General features: G+C 42.5%; 1 protein-coding gene across 4 annotated transcripts in view; it reads right to left on the reverse strand.

The window, feature by feature from the left end:
* Positions 1–578: 578 nt before the first annotated feature.
* The window catches only part of LOC307223113 (protein C19orf12 homolog), a 116,584-nt gene continuing 102,086 nt past the window's right edge, over positions 579–15,076 (reverse strand). The window contains exons 1-4 of one of the 4 annotated variants that reach the window (XM_079988971.1): positions 7,140–7,192; positions 6,689–6,765; positions 4,857–5,025; positions 579–3,541 (exon numbers count right to left, since the gene is read on the reverse strand). In XM_079988971.1, coding sequence (XP_079845097.1) covers positions 3,276–3,541; positions 4,857–5,016 — 426 coding nt within the window. In that variant the 5' untranslated portion in view covers positions 5,017–5,025; positions 6,689–6,765; positions 7,140–7,192 and the 3' untranslated portion in view covers positions 579–3,275. Of the gene's footprint in view, positions 3,542–4,856; positions 5,026–6,688; positions 6,766–6,854; positions 7,097–7,139; positions 7,193–15,076 lie in introns of those variants that run through there. The other 3 variants (XM_079988970.1, XM_079988972.1, XM_079988973.1) reach the window with 3 other exon arrangements.

The raw sequence follows: 15,076 nt of genomic DNA on the forward strand, positions 1-15,076 counted from the left end.
ACACACACACAGCCTTAAATCCCAACAAATACTGCTGGTGGGATTATGGGGAAAGGGTAAGAAGTAAAATGCAGCTTATACAGCAATGCAACTACAAGGCTGAGACACCACAGAATGTTGCATTTGAGCTGGGCCTTGTTTGGAATCCACATTTTCACACACACATTTGCAGTTGAAGTTCTTGTTGTTCTCCTCCTTTATTGCATTTTTGTCCCACCTTTTCCTCCAAGGAGCTCAAAGTGGCATGCATGGTTCTTCCCCTTCTCATTTAATCCCCACAACAACCCTGTGAGGTTGATTAAGCCAAGAGGCGGTAACTGGTCCAAGATCAACCAGTGAGCTTCATGGCTGACCTGGTCTCCCAGGTCCTAGTAACACATTATTGTCGGGAAATCAAGCCCATATCAGGAGAAACTGGCAACTCTCCCAGGCACCCGGCATGATTCCCTGTTGACCTCCCTGGCTGCATTCCCCAGCAAGATCCAGGCGAGGTCTCGATAGGCAATTCTTCTCAAACGTGAGAAGAACACACCCCCTCTTTCCTGCCCCCTGGCAGGGGAAAGAGAGAGACAGAAACGTATTTACATGCCTTTATTTCTGTCTTTGCAGCGTTACAAAAAACATGACTGCTCTCTTCAAGCTCCAGCAGTCTAGAGACGAACACTTCCTGCACTTCCTGTATAGCTCATATTACACTCTGAGCTAATTCCGGTGCTTCGCACTGTGAGTTGACTGTCCCTCTGTTTCCCACGGACAGTCCCAACATTCCCATCATGTTTACTTTTCAAGCTAGCACTTTGCAGCTGCATTGCATCCATATCGTAACAATTATAACCCCTCCCATCAAGGTTGCTTATACAATATTTACATCAAAGCGTACGATTTCCTGGAAACTGCAGTTTGTTCAGGGTGCTGGGAACTGCAACTTCATGAGCGGCAAACCAGAGTTACCAGAATTATTTGGGGAAAACCATATGCTTTTAAAATGTATGTTGTGTACACAGCCAAAATATAAGATGGGAGACACCTGACTTGCCATTAATACATGTGAAAAGGTTCTATGGGTCTTAGTAAACTACAAGCTAAACAGGAATCACAGACTCCTAGAATTGTAGAGCTGGATGGGACCCCCAGGGCCATCTGGTCCAACCTCCTGCAGTGCAGGAATCTCAACATGTGGTCCCCCATCCAATCTGCAACCAGACCAGATCCTGCTTAGTAAACACTGTGGTGCAGCAGCAAAAAAAAAAAAGCTAATGCTATTCTAGGCTGCATCGACAGAAGTGTAACGTCCAGATCAAGGGAAGTAATATTACAACTCTTATTCTGGGTGCCACAATTTAAGGAGGATATTGACAAGCTGGAACGTGTGCAGAGGAGGATGACCAGGATGATAATGTGTCTGGAAACCAAGCCTGATGAGGAACAGTTGAGGGAGTTGGGCATGTTCAGCCTGGAGTAGGGGAGGCCGAGAGGAGATATGGTGGTCATTTTCAAATATCAGAAGGGCTGTCACATGGAGCAAGCTTGTTTTCTCCAGCTCTGGAGGGTAGGACTCAAAGCAATGGCTTCAAGTTACAAGAAAGGAGATTCTGACTAAACATTGGGGAGAACTTTGGGACAGTAATAGCTGTTTGATGGTGCAATGGACTCTTCAGAAAGTGGTGGACTCTCCTTCATTGTAGGTTTTAAAGCAGAGAGTGAATGGTCATCTGCCACGGATGCTTTACTTGATATTCCTGCAATGCAGGGAGTTGGACTTGTTCCCACCCATCCCAGTGAGTGCTCCCTTTTGTCTTTGTCCCCACTTCCCAATTTGTTGATTTGTGTGTGTTCATTTTGCACAAACTGAGCATGTGCAGGAATCAGCAGAACTGTGTGTGCGCACAGTAACACACACCAAGGAATTCCCAATTTAATGCAAGCTTGCATGGGCACTCTTATGTTCAATCCTAAAATGGCACTCATTTCCCATTCCAAAACAGGAAAGTGCTTTGATAAGCGGCATCTAAATGAATAGAGTACAGTCAGCCAACTGACCAATTTCCTAGACATAGATATGAAACATTTGCATTGTGAATAAACTAAAGCGGCTCTTCCACACGTGCAGGCTATCGCTTTTTCAATTGCAGTAGTGCCGGCCCTACCATTAGGAAGAGTATGGTAGCTGCCTCTGGCAGCAGACACTGTGGGTCAGGCAGCAATGGTCAAACACTTATGAAAAGAACTCCATGTTGGCCTGCCATACACTGCCTAAGATGCCATCAGGTGCATTGGAAGATCCTGTCCCATCCACTGACATCTGGATGACCACATGTTCCCTATCCCTGGCCTTGAGTCAGACAAAACATCCTGCATAAAATCAATGAGTTCTGTTCTCGCAGACAGCATTTGAGAGAGACTGGCTTGTGAAAATGTCCACAGGCTGTATTCAGTGTTCTCTGACCACTAGTTCAAGGGCTCTTGCACCAATGGGCAGCTGAATTTTAATATTGGAAACAGAAGAATCCCACTCAACAGGTTATGTAATCTATTGCACGAAAAGTTGCCAGCTTTTGCATGCCCTTGCACAGGAGCATTCTGCTGGTGCAAGACATCTCGCCTGCTTAGTGACTTTAACTTGACGCTACCTTGGATACAAAGGCTGACAATTCGCTGCCTGAAAGAAACTTTCTCTATGTCCATTGTGCAGAAGCCAGCTACTATTAAACTAGCAACTGAATCTTCAGACTGGTGGGTTCTGGGTTGGTTGGTTTTTTGCAGGTGTGTTCTGTAACCCAACATTGCCACAGAAATACAGTGGTACCTCCGGTTAAGTACTTAATTCATTACGGAGGTCCATTCTTAACCTGAAACTGTTCTTAAACCTGAAGACCACTTTAGCTAATGGGGCCTCCAGCTGCCGCTACACCATCGGAGCACGATTTCTGTTCACATCCTGAAGCAAAGTTCTTAACCTGCAGCACTATTTCTGGGTTAGCGGAGTCTGTAACCTGAAGCGTATGTAACCTGAAACGTATGTAACCTGAAGCGTATGTAACCCAAGGTACCACTGTAGTGCATTAGTGGTGGGTTTGTACTGGTGCTGTGCAAAACTCTCTGCATCCTTAACAAATAGTTCCTAATGACTCTTAAAGTGGTATTGTAGCCCTTTAATTGTGTCATCTCTGCAAAGCCCAGGACTTGCACCAAACATCCACAGTATAGTTGGTGGGATCTTCAGGCAGCATTGACTTCTCTATGTTGCTCTTCACAGACTGCTGCTCTTATGGTTTTTACTCTCCATACTTGATTGTAGCGCCAAGCTCCTTGGTGATGTAGTTTGTCACCACCATGAGCAATTTCTCTTGAACAGATGAGCTTCCCATGACCAGTGCTGTGAGCTGTGCCACATCCATCCAATCCATGTTTCTAACAATGGCCCGGACATCTTCATAAAGCCGTTTTTGCTCTCTTGGAGGCAGTTCCAGAATAATCTGAGGGACGGGCTTAAATTGTCCACTGGCCATTGAGGCTGCAATCAAGCCACCAAGTGCCCCACCTAGAAAAGCAACACAGAGAGGTGTTTTAAGCCACCCTGCTCTCAAAGCATTACACCTTTATCTAGAAAGCCTTTTTGCAGATTCAATTCTTCTGCTGCATTCATTCACTCACTCATGCACCCACACATCCCTTGTCTTCTGTTGTCGGGATAGATTAGAGCAGGGGCCAGCAACCTTTTTCAGCCATGGGCCGGTCCGCTGTCCCTCAGACCATGTGGTGGGCCAGACTATATTTTTTTTGGGGGGGGGGAATGAATGAATTCCTATTCCCCACAAATAACCCAGAGATGCATTTTAAATAAAATCACTGGTTCTACTCATGTAAAAACACCAGGCAGTCCCCACAGATAACTGAGAAATGCATTTTAAATAAAAGGACGCCTTCTACTCATGTAAAAACACGCTGATTCCCAGACGTTCTGCGGGGCGGATTGAGAAGGCAATTGGGCCACATCTGGCCCACAGGCCCTAGGTTGCCTGCTCCTGGATTAGAGCTCATAAACTTGAAAACCCGGCCAGTAGGCCCACTGAATTTACTGAACATGTGTTAGCCATGTCCTTTGACTACAAATATGGTCATGCTGAGTAGGATTAGCAGTTGATACAACCTAAGTAATGAACCAGCTCTTGGGGGCTGCTTTTGGAAAGGAGAAATCCCTCAGAGTGAGGAAAGTTAGGAGTAAGCTAGAGCGGGGAGTTGGAAAATACATGGGGTGGCATTTGGGAGGTGTAGACATTTTGGCCATTGACAGCTGTAAGGCGGAAATGGAACAGGGTGGAAGATAGAGGGGAAATAGCTCACTGGATTGAGAGGATTTCTGGTTCTGATCACATCCATCCGAAACTGCAATTTAGCGTTAGTTCAATGTGTTTGTTCACCTCTGCCACCTCAAAAAATCCACTCTAGCTGTACTTGCACATAGTGCTACGCCAACCCGTGGTCTGCCACAAACGTGCTGTCTCCCAAGGAGCAGATTGCCAAGTCCTTTTAGCTCTGTGCAGCACAACAGGTAAGCCAGCAGGGATCATGATTTAGTGAAGCTGCCTTAGACTGACACCCTCTTTACTGCTTCCACTGACTAGCAGCAGCTCTCCAGGGTTACAGGCAGAAGTCTCTCCTAGTCCTACTCTGAAGGTGCTGGCAGTGGAACCTAGGACGTTCTGCTTTCCAGGCAGGTGCTCCTTCCACTGAGCCACAGCCTTTTCCCTTCCCCTCACCAACGTGTGTTTCCATATTCATTCACTAATGTTTTAGTTCAATGGCAAGATCATTTTGCACTGAGGTTTCCCCTTGATAAGGGAGTGTGTTCTCACCCACTGCAAGTCCAACCGGTCCGGCCATCAAGCCTCCAGTGAAGGCGCCCAAACCTGCCATAAGTGCTCCTCGTCCCGAATGTTTGATGGCCGCCTTCATTCCCCGCACTTCAGATAACCGGCACAGAAGTTGAATCACATCATTCACATGAATCGGCATTGTTTAGACCTTTAATGTTTTTTTTTAAAAAAAATGTACAGTGGTCACAACACATGCATGCACAATTCAACAACTTTTAAAAAAATTATACAGACAGAAAACACACACATAGTGTGCTGGGCAGCTGCCTTCCACTTTGAGTCAGGCCACTGGTCCATATAGCTCAGGGTTGCCTACACTGATTGGCAGTAGCTCTTCTGTATTACAGGCAGGGAGCTTTTGTTGGGAATTCCATTCCACCCTTTGCTGTAGATATGTGGGATTTCTCAGCGGCAAGGTTGAGAAGGGAGACTCTCCGGTTGGGGCCAAGCCAGCTGGCTTTCCTTCCCACGGTTCTGACAGTTTTCTCTTCCACACCTGGAGATGCAGGAGATTGAATGTGGGACCTTTTCCTTGCAAGGCAAATGTTCTACCACTGAGCCACTCTTCCCCTTCCCCCAGCTTCCTACGACAAGCCTCATGATTCATCTGTTGGTTTTGAACTGCAATGCTTTGGGCAAACCTTTTTGGGTCTTAGTTGCTGTACTTTTCTCATATGCAGCCAGAGACCAAGGATCTACTCCCTGTTTTTATTGGAATACAAGAAGATACAGTGGAACCTCGGTTGTCGAACGTAATCCATTCCTGAAGACCGGTCAACTTACGAAACGTTTGACAACCAGGGCACAATGGGCGGTTGGCAGTTTCAATGGAGAAAATTGAGAAATGTGCCTCAGAAGCCTTTCAACTTCTACGGTGCATTCGAAAATGGAAGCAATTACTTCTGGGTTTTCTGCATTCAAGGTTCCACTGTACAAGACTACAATCACAATCTTCTTCCACAGCTGCAAAGAAGTTTGGTCTTGTTTTATGACCCATATTTTAGGCCTTCTAGCACCCACATAGCTCCATTTAATTTCTTGTTATCTTACAATACATTTCTTAATAACCTCATTTATTATTGTTTTTGTTGTTACTATTTGAACCTATTAGGTTTTTTTTTACAAAACATAACTCAGAGTCACTTGTAATCATACATTAAAACAAATATGAAATTAAAACAGTAAAAACAAAAGGCAAAAATGCATTCATATTTTTTTAAATGTAAATGGCAAGACCAAGGCATCCCACCCACTGAAGGGGCCACAGACAATTAAAATCAAAGGTCTGGCAGAAAATAAACATATTTTTTTTAGTTCATTGCAGCTGACACCCAAGTGCAAGCAGAACTGCAACCTTCATGATTTAACAATAGAATAAGATGTAATACAAACCCTATGGGTGGTATTCGGTGTTAGTACTACTCTCGAGTTGACCCACTGAAATTACTGAGCATAAATTAATCCTGCATATTAACTTCAAAGACTCTGCTCTGAGTAGAATTAGCACTGAATGCCATCCACAGAAACTTGAAAAAGGAATATAATCTGAAAAGTGAAATGTTGCATTGCAACTAATTTTTTAAAAAAACACCCTACACCTCTCCTTTTTTGTAGCTCAATGAATAACAAATCCTACCTTGTTTCATTTAGCAGAATGCCCAGTAAAGGATTCAGGCAGAAAACTAGGGCAGCGGCGCATGCATACAAGGGAGTAAGTCTCATTGATGTCAGTGGGCCTTACTTCTGAACAAACATGTTAATAAAGGAAACTCAATTAAAAATAGTTTAAGAGATTTTACAATATCACTCACGCAACAGCTTCTCTCCTAGAGGAACCTCTTCAGATAGAATAAGACAGCAAAATGGACCTCTTCAAGAGATAGTTCTTCTGGTTCAGGAAGCAGGCAAATTAATAAATGAAAGTAAGCAACTTTGAATAAAACCTGACTTTCAGTTTAACAAAAATCCACTGCTCACAGTTTATTGCTAATCCAATCAAGCCTCAGACACACCTCCTTTAATCAATTGGCTCCCTGTCTGCTCCTGTGTCTCACACAATCTTCTCAGTTTTAACTTCAAGGCTCTCAGTAGTCAAGTCTCTCAGCCTGAATGTCCACATAAGAATCACCTTTGCTCCTTTAGTTTCACCACACCCTAGAGTACAAAGGTTCTCCCCTTCTCAAATAATGCCTGGAATTCTCTTCCAGAATACCTAAGTCCCGTCCCCCCGCCCCGTGCTGTCAAATTCTTCTTGAAGCCCACCTGGTCCAAGGTATCTTTTGCTTATCCTCCTAATCCTGGACTCCTGTGTTCTCTTCTGGGCACCACAAGTTAAGAAATATATTCGCAAGCTGGAATGTGTGCTGAGAAGGTGGAGCAAGATGATAAAGGGCCTGGAAGCCAAGCCTTATGAGGAACTGTTGAGTTGCGTATGCTTAGCGTGGAGAGGAGGAGGCTAAGAGGTGATAAGACTGCATCTTCAAATATCTAAAGGGATGTCACTTAGAAGATGGAGAAAGGTTGTGGGGTGGTTTCTAGCTGGGATAGTTGAATCTGCATTTCCTCCCTTCTAACCCTGTGAGTAGACAAGGGTTAAAAGAAGTAGGTGTTTGGACCAGGGATGAAGGAGGGGAAAGGACCTTCCATGCAAGTAATGGCAGGGAGTGGGAGGTATGGAAGTGGGTGAATATCCATTGGGGAGGAGGAGAGCTAGTTACATCAAAGCACTTGCTTCCTCTGTTTGCCCACCATATATCAGAATCTGTGAATGTTGACCAAGCAAATCCCTTGTCTGTCCAGAATAAAGCATCTATCATAAAATTATCATATATCATAAAATATCATATATCATATCATATCATAAAATTAGAAAGTTGGAAGGGGCCTCGATCATCGTCTAGTCCAACTCCCTGCAAAGCAGAAATCACAGCTAAAGCATTCCTGACAGAGGACCATCCAAGGGCCAGTGAAGTACTACTTCCTATGTAGTCTGTCCTACTGTTGAACAACTCTTACTGTTAGAAAGTTATTCCTAACATTTTGTGGGAATCTTTTTTCTTGTCATTTGAATCCATTGGTTTGGGTCCTAGCCTCCGAGCAAGAGAAAACAAGCTCACTCCATCTTCCATGTGACAGTCCTTTAGATATTTAGAGCTTTAGAGCTTGCAGGGCATCAGCTGAAGAAGGAGCAAAAAGGGTTTTCTCGTGTGTGTGTGTGTGTGTGTGTGTTTCTTTGTGGCTGATTAGCTGCTCTCCCTGTGCAAAGGTCAGAGGGGGCAGGGTTTCTGTTGAGGCAGGTGATTAGCTGTGGGAGGAGCTTATCAGAGCTTGCAGGGCAGCGGCGCGCGCAGTTTGATCCATCTTTTAGATTTAGGGGAGCTAGTCTCAAACATTTGTTGGGGGAGACCTAGGGTTTTTTTGGGGGGGAGTTATTTGTCCTGTCTGCACACTTCTTATGATGGAGGACCGCTGTAGCCACCCCCAATGACACGTTCTCAAGATGGAGAGTGAGGGAACAGCTGCAGTCGCCTGTGGTTCCTGCGCAATGTTTGCCATCTTGCCAAAGGTTGCAGGCAGCTTTACTTGCAGCAATTGCATGTTGATTGCCCTCTTAGAAGACAAAGTCCAGCAACTGGAGGAACGTGTAGCTACGCTTCAAAGAATTAAAGAGCTGGAGCTCTTCTTGGAAGCAACAGAGCACACCGTCTCCACCAAGGAGGAGACAGGGGACTCCCCTGAGAAGGAGGCTAGTTCACCAACACAGGAGCCAGATATATGGAGAAACGTGACTCAAAGAAGTAGGAGGCCCAGGGTTCGCTCTGATTGTTTAGAATTACACAAACGCTTTGAGGTCCTCTCCCCTAGCATGGAAGACGAAGAGCAGACTCCATTTGAGGATCTCTCCCTCATTACAGTCGATCAGGTATATGAAGACGAGCAGCAAAGTCAGTCCTCAGGGAATGTGCAGGTGACCTTGGAACGGACAGCTCACGGAAGAACCCCGACCAAACCTAAGAGGAGGCGTGTAGTGGTGATAGGGGATTCCCTACTGAGGGGAACAGAAGCAGTGATCTGTGGGCCTGACAAGATGTCTCGGGAAGTGTGCTGTCACCCTGGGGCTAAGATCCAAGATGTAACTGAATGACTGCAAAGAATCATAAAACCCACTGACAAATACCCCTTCCTCTTGGTTCATGTGGGAACCAATGACACTGCAAGCAATAGCCTCCAGAAGATCAAAAGAGACTATGAGGCTCTGGGCAGGAAATTGAAGCAATTAAATGCACAAATTGTCATCTCATCTGTCCTCCCAGTTGAACGACGTGGCCCAGGGAGAGAGGGAAAAATAGTGGAAGTGAACAGCTGGCATCGCAAATGGTGTAAACAGGAACGGTTTGGATTCTTAGATCACGGACTGCAGTTTCTTGAAGATGGACTTCTGGCAAGCAATGGGCTGCATCTCACAACGGTTGGGAGGAATGTTTTTGCCAAAAATCTCAGAAACCTCATCAGGAGGGCTTTAAACTGACTAATGTGGGGGAGGGATACAGTGCTCCTGAAGGTAGGAGTCTATCAATTGATGAAGATGATCATCCAAATGTCATAGACCAAGACTTCCGGTTAGCGCCATCGTTTAATGGCGGGTTTCCCTCGGAGCTCCTGAGGGGAATCGGCTCCGCGGGTTCGGGTCCCTAGCTACGGCGAAGCGGGGACCCTAAAAAGTCACAGGCACGAAGCCTGTGAACTGGAGACTCGGTGGGCACCGTTTGCGCCCCCCCGAAGTTGCGAAAAAGCCTTTTTAAAGGCTTTGGAACGGCAGCGGGTGTGTGGCGTGGAGCTGAGAGTCGCTCGTACCCAGCCTGCGGAGTGAAGCCGCGTCGCCATTGACGGAGAGCGCTGACTTCTTCTTCTGAATTGGAATAAAAGAATCTACTATCCGTGAGTAGGATAAAATCTAAGGACTAATTGGGAGCCAAAAACTTTGAATTTGGATACCGAAACGGAAAAGGTCTAAAAGGGAAGTCTACCTTTCCGATCTGCAGCAACATCAAAGCAAAGAACTACTAAGCTTTAACTTTAAAGTTCTTTTTGAAAACTAAATCATCGATCTAAGACTGGGACCCTTCCCCCCTCGAAGGCAGGAGTGGGGGGGAGATCGTATTTTAAATTGCTTCAAACTTCCTGCTTGTATAGAAGGGGAAAATTTATACCGCTGTGCTCTGACCCTGGAGCGGACTGCCGGAGAGGGTAGCTGGCTGCGGACTGTTACTACGTTAAGGCTACAAAGTTGCATTAAATTGTATTTTAAAAGGATACGCTCTTGCCAGATTTGATGGGACTTTGTTTCAATCTGTCAAAGACTAATATTGTGGCCATTTGAGTGCTTTTGTGAGACTTTGAAGGATTTGGGAACTGTTTTGAATGCTTTGGGAATATTTTCTCCATTTTAAAAATTGTAAAGAGAAGAATTGCTACATTCGCCCTCTGGAGGAACTTGGTTTAACTACAGTTGTAGAGTGGAATTCAACCAGCTGCTGGGAAAAGGGAGATATGAGTGTGAGAGTGACCTTGACTGTAAGATACGGTTATGGCAAGTGACCAAGATAAAGGAGAGCCTCAAGAAAAAGCACTGAGGTCTGGTAGACAATACGGAATTGAGCCTTTCATGAAAAGGAGGCCTTCTACATCTGGAGCTTCTGGGGCAGCAGCCACTCCACAAGAAAAGACAAAAGTTATGTCTGAGGAAGCACTTTCGAAACTGCTGGGGAAAATAAATGAATCTTTAGACCAGCTAAAAAAGCAAGGTGCAGAATTAAAAAAGCAAGGAGCTGAAACAAGTAAACAAGTTGCTGAATCCAGTAAACAGGTTGCTGAAACAAATAAAACTGTAGCAGAGATCTCAGGAAAAATAGACATTAATACTAAAAGTATAATTGAACTTGGAAATAAAGTGAATTCCAATACAGAATATATTGGAAAGTTACTAGAGGAAACATCCACCATTCGGAAGATAGCAGAGGAAGCAAAAGAGATTGCAATCGTAACTGACGAAAGACTCCCACCGGTTATCAAGAAGTTGGAGGACCATGATTTGGCGCTCTCGATGATTGAGATGCAGAGGAAGGAGAGGAATTTAAGGATTAGAGCAATACCCGAGAGCGAAGGAGACAACCTTGTGGACTATTTAACAAAAGAGTTTTTAGAGTTTTGGCGAAAGGATTTGGAGAAGGAAGAATTTAAGATAGAGAGTGCATTTAGACTTGGTACACGGCAAAGAAGGAATAAACCAAGAGATTGCTTGATAACGTTAAGATCAAAAGAAGAGAGGGATAAAATTTTGGATCTGCACTATCAGAGAACTTTACGAATTGAGGATTCCTTCGTGGAAATTTTTAAGGATATCCCAAAGCAAATTTTGGATGCTAGAAAACAGTTCCAGAACTTGGTGGTCCTACTGAAAAGGAATAACATACCATTCAGGTGGGAGTTTCCTCAAGGCCTATCTTTTAAATATAAGGGAAAGAAAAGGAAAATAAAGACAGTGGAAGACAAAGACAAGTTCTTACATCAACAAGAAGACGATCTCTGCAAGGGGGCAGATTTGGGACAAGATCACTCTGGAGGAGGAACTTTGGACAAAGACAATTTACTACAGAGACTGAAACCACCGACAGAAGAAGAAGAACTACTAGGAGCGACAGGAGGAGAAGATAAATAGATTGATCATGGCTCTACAACTTCTAAGTTGGAACTGTAACGGTCTAAACATTCCCCGGAAGAGAAAAAATGTTTTTCACATATTAAAAAAAGAGCAATTGGACTTGATCTGCCTACAAGAAACTCACGTGACGAGGTCACATAGGAAACTACTCATTAATAAAAAATTAGGACAAGAATTTATTTCATCAGACAAAGTTAAAAAAAGAGGAGTGGTAATATATGCAAAGGAAAAATTACAACCGAAATTAAAATTTAAAGATGAACAAGGAAGATATTTGGCAATTGAAATTCAAGATCAAGGAGAGAAATTTTTGATCGTGGGAATTTATGCACCAAACGAGGGGAAAGTTGAATTTTTTAAGAAGCTGCATGAGACACTGATGGACTATACGGACACAAATCTAATATTGATGGGAGATATGAATGGAGTAGTATCGACCAACATGGACAAATCTCAAAGACAGGTAGTTACAAAAGATGGAAGACTACCAAAAATCTTTTTTGAAATGACTGACAATATGGATCTAGTGGACATTTGGAGAACAACACACCCACTTGAAAGAGAGGGAACTTTCTATTCTGAAGCTAAAATGACATGGACTAGAATTGACCAAATATGGATTACTAGAGGAATGGCACCTAGGATAAAAAAAGTTGAAATCTGCCCAAAGACTTGCTCCGACCACAATGCAGTAAAGATGGTGATGAAGTTAACAACAACTGGTACCTTTAGATGGAGGATGAATGACACCCTATTTAGAGATGAAGAAGTTTGCAAAAAGGCACAGAAGACTTTGAAGGATTATTTTGAAATTAATATGAGGACCAATATAGAAAAAAGAATTATCTGGGACGCAAGCAAAGCAGTGATGAGAGGATTTTTGATACAACAGAATGCAATTAAAAAGAAAAGCCAGAATGAAAAAAAAGAGAAAATCTTGGAGAAAATAAAAGAGGGGGAAAGGAAATTGAGATCTAAGCCAAAATCACAGGATATTTTGAAAGAAATTAAACTATATCAGACACAATATATGGAGCTGATGAATCAAGAAATAGAGTGGAAAATTAAGCAAATGAGACAGAAGACTTTTGAATCGGCTGATAAATGTGGTAAACTGCTGGCTTGGCAAATAAGGAAGAGACAAAAATTGAACACAGTTACAAATTTAGAAGTGGATGGAAAGAGCATCTATAAACCAACAGAAATTAGGGATTGCTTCCAGAAATATTTTAGACAATTGTATAAGCAAGGTCCTCAGAGTGATACGGATATAGAACAGTTTTTGGAGAAAAATGGACTGAAAAAGATCTCTCAGGAAAGTAAAGGGATTTTGAATCAGAAAATAACAGAGCAAGAAATAGAAGGTGCCATTCAAAATATGGCATTGGGCAAATCTCCAGGACCGGATGGATTGACTTCTAAATATTATAAGATTTTGAAAGAGTGGTTAATACAACCTTTGAAAGAAGTTTGTAACGAAATTTTGGAGGGAAAGAAGGCACCAGATACGTGGAAAGAAGCCTTTATCACACTTATACCAAAGACTGAGATAGAAAAGACTCAACTTAAAAACTACCGCCCAATCTCCCTATTAAATGTGGATTACAAAATTTTTGCTGATATTTTAGCGAAAAGGTTGAAAGTAGTTTTGATGGAGGAGATACATAGGGACCAAGCAGGCTTTCTTCCGAGAAGACATTTGTCAGATAATGTAAGGAACATAGTTGATATTTTGGAAAAACTGGAAGTGAATATTAACACTAAAGCTGTTTTGATATTTGTGGACGCTGAAAAAGCTTTTGATAATATTTCATGGAGTTTTATGATAAAAAATCTTCGGGGGATGGGGGTAGGTCAAGGGTTTGAAAATGGTATAAGTGCGATATATTCTGAACAAAAAGCAAAATTAATTGTAAATAATGTGGTTACAGAAGAAATTCCTATTGAAAAAGGGACACGTCAAGGATGCCCAATCTCTCCATTACTTTTTATATCGGTCCTGGAGGTTTTGCTGAATATGATCAGAAAGGACCAGTTGGTTAAAGGAATACAGGTCGGAGTTAAACAATATAAATTGAGAGCTTTTGCAGATGATTTAGTACTTACACTGCAAGAGCCTGAATCTAGTACTAAAAGAGTATTAGAACTAATTCAAGAATTTGGTCAAGTAGCAGGATTTAAACTAAACAAATCTAAAACGAAGGTTTTGGAGAAAAATCTAACAGTATTGGAGAAAGAAAAGTTTCAGAAGGAGACAGGGTTAACTGTGGTTAAGAAAGTGAAATATTTGGGTATAAATATGACATCTAAAAATTTGAATTTATTTAAAGATAATTACGAGAAAACTTGGACGGAAGTAAAAAAAGACTTAGAAATTTGGTCAAATATGAAGTTTTCCTTGTTGGGTCGAATTTCAGTTATAAAAATGAATGTACTGCCTAGAATGTTGTTTTTGTTCCAAACATTGCAAATAGTGGATAAGATGGATTGTTTTAAGAAATGGCAGAAAGATATTTCTAAGTTTGTCTGGCAGGGCAAGAAGCCTAGAATAAAATTTAAGATATTAACTGATGCGAAAGAAAGGGGCGGATTTGCCCTGCCAGACCTTAAATTGTATTATGAATCAGCAGCGTTTTGCTGGTTGAAAGAATGGCTACTTCTTGAGAATACTGATATTTTGGACTTAGAAGGTTATGACAATTTTTTTGGATGGCATGCATACCTGTGGTACGACAAGGTAAAAGTTCACAAGGTTTTCAAAAATCATATTGTCAGGAAAGCATTATATAATGTCTGGATTAGATATAAAGATTTGCTGGAAAGTAAAACTCCAAGGTGGTTGTCGCCAATGGAGGCAAAAGCCGTTAAAAAATTAAATATGGAGGTTAATTGGCCGAGATATTGGGAAATTTTGGAGCAAGAAGGAGACAGACTGAAATTGCAAAGTTTTGAGAAGTTAAAAGGGAAAGTGAGAGACTGGCTGCATTATTATCAGATAATGGAAGTCTTTAAACTAGACAGGAAAGTCGGCTTCCAGGTGGAAAATTCAAAATTAGAAACTGAACTGTTAGAATCTAGTACTAAGAACTTGTCAAAAATGTATAACTTGCTGTTGAAATGGAATACACAAGATGAAATGGTTAAATCTGCAATGATTAAATGGGCCCAGGATATTGGTCATGACATAATGTTTGCTGACTGGGAAAAGTTATGGACCACCGGGATTAAATTCACGGCATGTAGTGCCTTGAGAGAAAATATTATGAAAATGATTTATAGGTGGTACATGACCCCAGTCAAGCTTGCGAAAATCTATCATTCGCCCGAGAACAAATGTTGGAAATGTAAAGAAAGAGAAGGAACATTCTTTCACCTTTGGTGGACATGCCCAAGGATTAAGGCTTTCTGGGAACTGATCTATAATGAACTGAAAAAGGTACTTAGGTACACTTTTCCTAAGAAACCAGAGGCCTTTCTC

This window comes from Podarcis cretensis (assembly GCF_951804945.1).
Source record: "Podarcis cretensis genome assembly, chromosome: 8".
Lineage (NCBI taxonomy): Eukaryota > Metazoa > Chordata > Lepidosauria > Squamata > Lacertidae > Podarcis > Podarcis cretensis.